Genomic DNA, 11526 nt, shown 5'->3' with positions numbered 1-11526 from the left:
GCCACCGTGAAGAGAGAAGTAAATAGGGGGAAGAGAAAGAGGAACGAGTGAAAAAGAGGGAGGGTGGATAAGGGGAGGGACGTTCTGGCAATACACGAGCGAGGCACGTAGCGTCCGATTCAGTCTGCATCCGACCGCCGCGAGTGTCGCGTCGTGAAGCTGTGGTCGAACTTCGGGGGGGACACGAGACTCCAATACGAGTCAGAGTCTATACGAGTGCTCATAGTACAACATCGCGATCCCGTATCCTATATCTAAATCGTATACCTATCGGTTATACGTCGTATTCGCTTCTCAACCCTTGAGTCGTGAGCCGCAATACGAGAGAGAAAAGAACTGGTGAAAAATCGTAGTCGCGTGTATTGGTGTTATATAGAGAGGGAGAGAAAGAGAGAGCGGGTCACTGAACGACCGTACGAAGGTAGAAAGAGGGAGAACGAGAAAATAAAAGAGGGACGGAGAGGGATTTTCGTCGCGACGTATACATACGTATATACACGTGCGAAACCGAGGAGAGACGTGAAACACGCGCGTGCGCACCCGCGTATCACACATATACACATATATACGAAAAAGAGGGAGAGAGAGAAATAACGACGACACGGCGCAGGAAGAGGTAAGAGAACCAGTGACACCGGGAGGGTCGGGTGTTCCTCGTGCAAAACCGCCACCGGAATATATGTCGTGAGTGTGCGGCCGAAGATCCGCGGATAGAGGCCGGCCGATAGTGCGTTCCGGGGTTTAAGAAGGGAAAAAAAGGCGAAGACTCTCTCGGTTGAAAAGCAATGCGGGTTCATTGACTGCGTGCCGCGCAATGGCCGCATGTTCGTGGCCGATGCACAGTGCATGTGTGACAGGAGCTACGAGGAGGACGACGCCGAGGACGACGAGGCCGAAGATACCGGCTACGACCAATATCAAACTCGAGACCTACTGAAAGTTCTTCTTCTTCTCCTTCTTCGGGTCCCTACATGATCGAGAAACTCATCTCGATCACAGGCAGCGATAACAGAGAGGAGCACTGGAATTTTTCGTGCTTTTTACGTGAGTAGCTTTCATACTACCACCTTCCACAAACTGCATACATATTTAGTTACTGTTCTCTGTTTTTCATTCGTTTCGCTGGAAAGTTGTAAAATCAGGAAACCAACCTCCTGCTGATATTCGAATCTCGATAAACACGTCCGGAATTTCGGGACGAAACTGCATTTTCGAATTCTCAAATATCTTCGACTTATGATTATCGAGATCGGTGGGAATACCAACATTCGGCGAGACGTGCAATGTGCTGCTTTAACACTAGAACTACCGACGATTAAAGTACGAAAATTAAAGACATATAAAATTTTATAAAAAGTCATTCGAATCGGCAGAAATGCAACCATCCAAATCGATAAATTTGCGAAAAATTAAAAAATGATTATTTTATGCATTATGGTGGTTCTAGTGTTAAGAACACTAATTCTCAAGATGTTGCAATGCATTATAGTAACAGCGTTAAATTTATCTAATTTTATCGCTGCTTTTACGGTATTTGATAATTGAGGAATTCAAATAGTACTAAATTTTATACTAGATATAGATTTAAACGTTGTAAGTGCTAGAATTCGTTTTAGCTTTTTAGGGTTATGGCAAGGTACAGTTAAAATCGTTAGCGGCATTATCTTGAACCAGTACATTTCTTGTTTATATTGAAAATCTGCACTTCTGCCACTTACATCATTTACCATTTCAACTGTTCAATTTTCCCTTTCGCGTTGCGCGAGTACTCGTTTTAAATGTGAGTTTCAAACGGAGTGAACGTGTTTCGAGAGTATCAAGGGCGTAGGGTCATTCACTGCAACCGGTGTTTTCTCGTTCAAAGGTTGTTCGTACGTCAATGCCCTATTGTAGGAAAATATCTTGATCGGAGAATATCGATATTGTTTTTCGAATATTGCTTCACATGAAATTATTTATCATAATAATTTCACTGTGCGAACGACAATATATTTGACCCCAAAATTTGTTTGTGACATTTAAAAGTCAAATTGAAAATTTATAGTGGCTCACTAAAGCATTTGAACATCTACCATAGGAAATATGTATATATTATATAAAACATATTAAAATTTTGTTATTACTGTAATATAATATAATTGATATAATCATAATAATAGTCAAGACTTATTATAGCGCTAATAAAATTTCAAAATGTTTCGTATAACACACATAATATACTTATAAAAGGTTTTTACAAGTGTCTGAATATTTTTGTGAGCTACTGTAAGCCAATTTTTTTTTGTGTAAGCTTCAATGAAACCAGATATTTTCTCATTAAAAATTAATTCCTTTACATTCGAGGACGAACAGCCGAAGGACGTGTACGTCATTCTTGCAATGACCTTATCACCAATACGCTGACCTTACCTACCGTAGGTATTATAAACATCGTACTTTCGTAATAACACTTAATCGGGCGGTTTTGTCGCAGTGCAGCCAATCTTCTTTCAAAAAATATCTTCTGTACACTGAAAATCTATAGAACATGTACTGTATCTTATTAAGAAGAATAATAATATAATATTTATGATTTCTTTAAACGATTGATACCGTAGCTCTATTTCGCCGCTTTGTTCGTTAAGTTCACGAACCTTTATAATTTCGTATCTAATCAACGAATGCTAGACTTTGCCACGAGTCGGCAGCATCTTATCTTCCAGCTTGTCGTTTCTATAGCTATGGTTCTTTTCTCGAAATTCGAACGAACTATTTAGACTAAAAATAATCACGAAAAAATTTTGAATATATGCAGATAATCTAAATATAGAGTTTGTACTCGTCCTTTTTTTCTATATCGAGACAGTTCATTGTTCGCGAGTGCAGAGTAATTTTCATCACCGATGTTCGTTGAATGAACAGTATTATCGGTGTCAATGACAAGAAGGGACGATGTTGGTCCAAAGAATCGCAGACATGTATCTTTAGTGGTGGTTATGCGAATTAAGCGTGCATTTGATTTCCTATGCTCGAAAACACCGATTAGGCCGGATGGTTGTACCGTTGAAAGGAACAACTTCGTTTTGGAACAAATCCAACCGGTTGACTTGTGTATTCTAATCAAGTAAATCAGGATAAGTACGTGTTTTTGCCCTGTTCGATTTTGTGGTAATTAACCAGCGTGGAACCGGAAAAATTAAGTTACACACTGGTTGCCGGCCTGACAAACGGCTATTTGCATTGTTTATGTTTCCTTTGTTCGTGCCAAATTAGTTTTTCCCGGTGTATTGTCATTCACCTATTCTTATCTTACGTGTTTGAGCGCGCACACCTTTCTCTTTCTATCGTTCCATTCGTAAGTTTAATTATGTGGTAAGTGGCTTGTTCGTGGGTTTTGATATAAGTCTCTTAATGCTGTCTCTAAATCTGAAACAATGTTTATTTTAATTTACTTATTCATAGCGTCTGCAACGGATAGGTTAGGTGACACTGATAAAGTTTGTTTATGATTCAAGAAATGAATCAATTTATGATATAATAATGTTTCTAATTACTTATGTGGTGTTTTATAAAAACTAACAAATTCTATAATCATTTCGAATAAAAGCAGTCAATTTTACAATAATTGCTTTTTCATAGTGTAAAAAATAATATTATGGTGGATTCCTTAAAACGACATTTTTAAATATTGATCTAGTTCGATCGATACGAAGTTAATCACCGAAATTCGAAATCGTAATCTCGTACGCAGTTATCGGTCGGTCGGTCGTGTTCATTGATCTTGCTGTTTAACAGACTGAGATCGTTGCACCCGTGACATGAAACGTACTACTCGCGATGAGATAATTGTTCTTAATCATCGTGTATATTCTCATTGATAGTACGCGTGACTAAATATATCTTGAGCTTTCTTAAAAATTTCAAGCGATACGGATCCTATTTCTCTTTTCTTTCCGAGAAAAAATAAACGACATCGAATCTGGTTCGCACGTCAAAAACGTTGCCAATATAATGTACGAGCCATTCGCCCGGTATAAAAAATTCAAATTTACCGCTCACGACCGTAAATAAAACATCAACACCATACGAAAACTGTAAAAAGAGAGAAACGATCAGCTGGAATCGGTCGATTCTGGATACGTTTATCTATTTTTCGATATTGTATTTTCGGTCGGCATTCACTCACGGCCGAATTAGCGACCGTTACTTTCGGTACCGGCGCCATAACCTTTCTCAACGTTGTCGATTTCGATCAGCGCCACTAGGCGCGTCGAGGGAACTGAATATCCCACAGTGACCTGTTCGCATTAAAAAATTTAATTATATCTAATTAAGATAATTTATTACTTTGATGTAGAATGAGGAGGTGGAGCAACTTTGTAATAATAAATTATACATACATAGAAGTTTTCTGTGGTAAGTGTTCAAATTCTTTCGTGAGTGATTATATATGTACATATGTATTTATGACCGTGATACCTAACCCTTAATTGGATTTAACCCTCGTCTGGTTGTAGATGAGATTAGAAACCCATAACGATTTCAATTAACATAATTTTAGTTTACTTAATACGAAGTGTTTTCTGTATTCTAAGTTATGAAGGCTATCAAAGCCATTGAGAAAGATACAGAATATAAATCGAAATTAAATATTCTAAAATTAAGAAACTTGATTCTAATCTAACCTAAACTGAATGGTCATCTACTATATAACTCAGCAATATCAATTAAGAGTTAATTATCCCTGAAAGTTTAAAAAATCGTCTTTTGACCAGTTTTTCGTTGTAAATACTACCTACCCACTCTATAGTGGAATAGGTTGCGTGACCACGTCGTTACTAATTTCACGTTCGAAGGTTGACGCATCGACAAAATCGTCGAACGGAAATGAAAACGTTAGCAGGCCATCGGTGGTTTTCTTGCACGCGAGGCCATGAAAATTAAAACGGTGTTGGTTGATCGCGCCTTAGGCCTGTACAATTCGCCTCGACTAATTAGAGACGCCTGTCAAAATCATCTTTGACCGGAGCGAAGGAAGATGTCCACGATACACCAGCGTTTCTCGTATACTTGCCACTCATCCGTGACTAATGCCTAACAGTTGGCGGGTGAAAATTGGCGCGATGTAAATATGGGACGAGTTCTCATGCGCACAGCGTATGTCCGCTCGATTTACTTTGTCAGCTTCAGACGCGACATACAGTGCGACTCGTTCGCCCCCACTGTATTCGTCTTTGCTCGTGATCGCGGCTACTTTGCGACTTTCAGCGACTGACAAATCTCGTCGATAAATAACCGACTATCCAGAGTGTAATGGCGGCGATTCGGATTATGCGAAGAATTCGGAAGTCGATCGCCGCAAACATGCAGCCGCTGCTAGTCCGCGCGTTGTTGAACAAAAATAGGTGACCTATATATGTCGCACGTATATGTATCAAATGTGTGTATACTGTATACGTAAATGTATGTATGGTGTATGTATTTTTGTTTCGCGAAATTGAAGCAGATTTTTTAAATGCTTCTTTGTCATCGAGCTTCGGAAGCTGTAAACGTTGTGTTGCGAGAAATGTTGGCAGCATTTTTTATTTACATTTCGCGCGGTCTGTTTGGAATAACTTCTGGCTACAATAAGCCGCTTCGACGTAAGGTTCTTCGCGTCTCAGTTTCGTGGTGCAAGATGAATCATGTTTTTTTGCGAACGATAAAGTACATAGTTCTTCGTCTGTTTTATAAATCTATGAAATCTTGCTATATATACACATAGACATATATGTATAAAAATAATTTTCTTAATATTGTATGTGTACTTTGGCTTTTGAAATGAGACTAAAGGGATGGCGCTGCAGTCGTCTAATTAATTTACGATACAATACACAGAGGGTGTTCCAAAAGTCTCTTCTATTTCAGTTACGTTACTTTTTGCAGTCAGTTCAGTGCGAAATATTAACAAATTTACCAAAAAGAGGAATATTAATGGTTACGTGGTTTCTTAGAACAGGCAAGAGCCGTCAGAAAAAGAGCAAGATGAGAAACAATAACAAATGTGCGGTAGGTAAGGTTGAAAATAATATCGAAAATAACAACGCCTTCTTTAGGTCTTCTTTATGGCTGTTCGATCAGAAAGCCGCTATTTTCGCGCGAAAAGCTTGCTCGTCCCGTTTTTGTGCCGACCTCGTCTCTGGTAACGGATTACCCAGCGGACATGATTACCTTCGGCACTGCTAATAGACGATCATGAATGAACGCGTGAACGCGAGTCGTTCTCTCGCGCGAGTACGGCGTATTCCAGATATTCGTTGCGCGAATATTAGTTATACGGGTCGCAAGTAGCTCAAATATGGCGTAATCCATACGCCATATTAAGTTACGATTATACTACGGATATTTACGCATTTTCGAGAAATTTCATATTATATTAATTAACATTATAAATCCGTTTTGCTAAAATGAGAGATTAAAATATGAAAATTCGAAGACCATAGCAAGGTTAAGAATATAGAAGTCTATAGAATACGTAAAATATCCGAACTAGAGGACTTGTTGTAATATTCAGCATATGAGACAAATTTCTACCATATTTAAACTCGCAGTCAGGAAAGCTCCTTATTACGAATAAATAATAAATAATGCACTTGAAAGTAGAGGAACTAGATATTCGCTGGCAATTTTTCTCCGGTTTCCTTTTTTCTATGATTCTTTTCTTTATTTTCTGACGAGAATTGAATTGGATTTTTGCAGAGGTTATAGAGCATTTCCTGCTGTGTAGCGGTGAATTTTGGTAGACACAAAGTAAACACGTTTCGATGTGAATATCGAGATGTAACTGTTCAAAATTGACTGATTAATTTTGACCTGAATTTTTGTGCATCCGTCGCCACTGTATAGTGGTCTACAAATATTGACATTACCTAGTTGTACCATTTTACCGCGTCTCCTTCCGCCATGTTTCTTTTATTTTCTAGAAACTGAAATTACGTGTTTATATTGGCAATGAAGACTTCTGACGATTGCAGGGATAAGCATTCACTAATTTAAATCTTAATTGACGAATTCCCGTAACATCTCTATCCTAAATTTCATCGTAAACACCAGAAATGGTATCATAAAATTATAATCTCCATGAAGTAATAAATTTTCATTAAATTTTCAAACTTTTACTATGACAGGTACATTGTAGAGAAAATAGAATCAGGTTGTTCACGACCAGAAAAAGCAACAGGTTATTAACCAAACAGTCTGTGTTTGCTTATTCCACGAACTATATTCTATCTCGCTCTACTCTTCAAAATTCGTATCATTCCTTAACACAAACCTTTGAAGCTTGCTTTATGATAATGTTCCAAAGACGTTAGGTATCCGTGATAACAACTCCTATACTTACCATTAGCTTTGATTCAGAAACGTAAACAACTTCCTCTTAAATATACCACTAACTCACGTTTTGTTTTTTTAGACAGTCGCAGCCGATCTCCGCAGAACTCTTCCACGGAACGCTGCACCTGCAAGGATACTGCTAATTTACCAGGACTCGTCAACAAACGCAAAACTTCGCTACGTTTTCGCTCGAAATTTCACGAACTTTCATAGTTAATCTCTTAATCTCCGATTCCGACGACTCTACCAAAGACACAAAGAATTCTGACGAGAACTTGAACGATCTCATTTAAATTATCTTTGAGAAAAGATCACAAATAACACGCTGATTCACTCGGAACCAGTGCACCGTGCACCGTACATCAGCTTTATATCGATCGGTTCGTTCGCTTCTAAATTTTATTCGGACTTAATGCTCGCGACTAGGTGTTTGGACAGAAAATCGGCACGGAGTCGCGGGAATAGCTGGCGAAAATGTTCGTTTGCTGACGAGAGACAACAGCAGGGAACTGATCGCGGTGGAAAATCGTCGTTGGAGATCGCGTTGAACGTGTCGAGGTGGCGGGACTTAGGTGAGGATATTCCGTCGCGTTTGACGTCGTTGTCGTCGTCGTGGTGCGTTGTTCAGCCTGTGGTTCGGCAGTGAGAGAAAGATAAGAGAGAGAGGCGGGCAGCTATAACCGACAACCACACGGTGGACATGATTATTTCAAAGGATCTGTTCCTCTTTGGCGACCAAGATTACCTGCGCCTTCCCAGCAACGAGAAGCGCCAGCAACGGGCAATGGGCCGACCGATCATCAATGCTCCCAGGTAAGTGATTCTTTTATCGATACTTCGTAGCTAGATTTACTTTTTTCCGATATTTTTTAGACGACGGTGTGGAAATAGTTGACTGACGTTTGCTCGAAACAATTGGAAGGCTCCTTTCATTAGATCGATGTTTTTTAAAATCTCGACCATGATGTTGGACGGAATAATTTTTTACTGTGAAAAGATTTGAATTTTTATGGTTTCGATATTCCAAATGGAAATAATGATTTGAAGAGCAGAAATAATTCTCAGTTCGAGAAAGAATAGAGTGTAGAGTAGCGGATTTTTGAAGACACTTTATTGTTTTCTACTTTATTGCTTTATTTTAATTAATTAACAATTATTGTTTGTTCAGATTTGTCAAGTTTCGAAAAACTAATAGTGAATTGTAGATGTTATAAGTTTGTCGTGCTATCGTATGATATATGTAATAGTTTTCGATCATGTTAATGTTCTTAATTTTTGCGAAAAGTCTATGTGGTTATTTTAGCTATTGAGTAGATTTTGAAAAACATTGAGCAGGTTGCGCTTACAATTGTTTCGAGCAACGTAACCACAGTACACATCTACGAGTCTAAGACAAGAATATCTCTTCCAATTCTATTTAGTTCTATTATTCTAGTAAAAAAGCTTTTCTTATATCAATATATACAATTTTCTAATTTTTGAAAAGAGAAAGAAAGATCAATTTATCAATAGCAAATGAATTATTTTTAAAGACTGTATGATATTAGGGTTCATCAGATTTAAATTAAAATCAGATAGACGATGTGTTATTGTTAGATGAGTATTTGGAAATTAAATACAATTTGAACAACGTATAATTCAGCAAACAAAGTGAACAAAGTATACAGAACAAAGACAACCAGAGCTTAAGATAAGAGGACATATCACGTTTCGCGTATCATGGAAGGAAAAAGTCATTATTATATTTGCGAAATTCTAAATTTAAACACACGCCCGTAGTTCATTTTCTTCAACTCAAAACTCGATCTTTCTTCACTAGCTTCTTCACTATTTTACCTATTAATCAAAATCTCCAAATTATTCTCAACCTCTCGAACACATCACAAGAAAAATTCACGATTTCCTAATGCTTATCAAGAAAATCAAACTACTCGAAAAATTAGTATGATATCAATGTCTTGCATATATTTAGTATAGTGTCGTTTTCCAGTATAGTGTCGTTAATAACATGTGTAATCGATACGACATTGAACATTGGTAATGAAAAAGGAAGAAAAGCAAAGACTCGCAAATAAAAGACGAAGAAAAAGTAAAGAATAAAAAGAAAAATAGCAATTAACGTCATGTACGCTCGTGCTCGCTAAATACCTTATCACGACTGATACAGTCGATGATGTCTTTCGAAAGAAAGTGCTCGCCCCTTATCTATTCATGTCGTAAAAAAATATATCATCGACTAATACGTCGGCAAATCTCAGCGTGCAATAAAAAGCGTCCAGCATTGGCAAAACCATGTCTCGTCTCACGACCTTCCGCCGTGTCATCATGTTCCTCGATGATTTCCAGCTCCTCTTTTCCCCCATTCATCAACTTTATATTCACGTTTTCACATTTATCGAAATCACTGTTGTTACAGTTCTATACATACAAAGACTAGAGCAGAAACACGCGATAAATCGCATTTTTCATTTTCACAGAGCAGCAATTTTAAAATTCACATTGTCCTTTTCTTTGATTTTAAGGCTAAAGTGTATCTTTCCACTCTCTTAATAACTTTAAAAATATTGTCCGTCACAATATTAAAATATCAAAGACGCATTAAGGATCAAATAAAGAGAGAGAGAGAGAGAGGTTTATCACCGAGTTATAAATTATTTCGATTTGTTCAAATTTCATAAATCTGTAGGATTTATTGTGGAAACAATAGAGTCAAGAAAAATATTAAACGAACGTTAAAAAACAGAATTTAATAATGTAAACCGTCTGAAAATGAAATTGCAAACGAAACGTTGCGTTTAACTCGACATCGGTCTTTAAAAAGTTAAAATACCGTTTGTTTGAATAGTTACATCTTTAGCTTCTACGAAACTTCACCAATTACATCTTTGGCCCTTGTCTTGTCTTTTTCCGCTTTTAGCGGCGCACTTTACATGAACATATTACAAAGTAACATTGAAATTAAAAGATCAACAAAAATGTACTTATCATATCTTTTGCCTGTGATCTTTATATACACATTGCTTCTCTATCAAACAAGGAAAAGAACAAAATCATCCACCTCATCTTTTCCTATCTTCGTTACTTAGCATCTCCCTCTCCTCTTCGGTAAAATTTATTTATAACGACGCGGTTGTTTATCGTGGTTGATTTAACGAGCGTCGACAGTGCTTGCTTGTTTGCGCACGTGTTTGTTTGATCGTGCCTTTTGTTCCGTTGCCCCGTCGTTCGATCAACAGTTTCGTTAATACTAAATAATGCCGGAACGACGTTCGGGATCTTGAAATGTTCGTTCCTCCTTCTCCCTCCGATTGTTTCTCGTGATTTGTAATTCGTCATGTGACGAAGCGTTTTTACAAACAATATTGTATCGTTGGATTTTAATTGTTCGTATATTAACAATCCTGTCTCGCGATCGTAGAAAGCTGCGGTGAACTGTAATGATCTATAAAAATACTTAATGTTACTTTACGAAGTGAAAACACACAGAATAGCTTTAACCATAGCGCGAGTAAAACAATGCGCTTTAGCATCATCGGCTGGTTCTTCTTCAGTCAATTGAATTGATCCTTTTTTACCACACTATCGCCATTGCATCTTCAAATTGGAAAAAATATCTCGGACCCATCCCTCTTTACTATGTAAACGTACATCCTTTGTGTTCAAACGTGACATTACACTTCGTTTGTTTTACTTCATAATCAATTTAAAGAAACTATTGGCCTGGCAACTAAGTGATTGCGGATTTTGTCAATACCACCTAATGACAAAATCCGCAATCACTTAGTTGCCAAGCCAATATTTCTCAATAATCTTACGATAATCTTCGTTCGAAATTCGTTTGGAAACATTGTGCGAATTTTTTCAAATTCTTTCGATGATTGCTACTTACTGAACCATATATTTAATATAATACGCCTTAAGGGTACCATAGCTATGTTCACATAACACACATTTACACGGTAAGGACTAATTGGCTGCATTTTAAGTCTCAGGATGTACATATTAGCGTATTTCGACAATTACAGAGGAACGATTGTATTAGATGAAACGCAGACGAACGTTGGCCGTGAATTTTCATTACGATTTCGCTGCGGTTTGCTAGGTTTTCGTAGGGATTCCGCAACTTTGGGCGACCATTCTTTTGATTTTAGGGTTTCTACGGCTTTCCGTGGG

The 11526-nt window shown here is 37.7% G+C and overlaps 1 protein-coding gene across 2 annotated transcripts in view; it reads left to right on the top strand.

Annotated features, from left to right (window-relative positions):
• Nucleotides 1–113: 113 nt before the first annotated feature.
• The window catches only part of LOC126865203 (uncharacterized), a 278672-nt gene continuing 267259 nt past the window's right edge, over nt 114–11526 (top strand). The window contains exons 1-2 of one of the 2 annotated variants that reach the window (XM_050617441.1): nt 114–1044; nt 7437–8166. In XM_050617441.1, coding sequence (XP_050473398.1) covers nt 8054–8166 — 113 coding nt within the window. In that variant the 5' untranslated portion in view covers nt 114–1044; nt 7437–8053. Of the gene's footprint in view, nt 1045–7432; nt 8167–11526 lie in introns of both variants that reach the window. The other variant, XM_050617440.1, reaches the window with a different exon arrangement.

This window comes from Bombus huntii, chromosome 4 (assembly GCF_024542735.1).
Source record: "Bombus huntii isolate Logan2020A chromosome 4, iyBomHunt1.1, whole genome shotgun sequence".
Taxonomy (NCBI): Eukaryota; Metazoa; Arthropoda; class Insecta; order Hymenoptera; family Apidae; genus Bombus; species Bombus huntii.
This window is presented reverse-complemented; position numbering and strand designations above follow the sequence as displayed.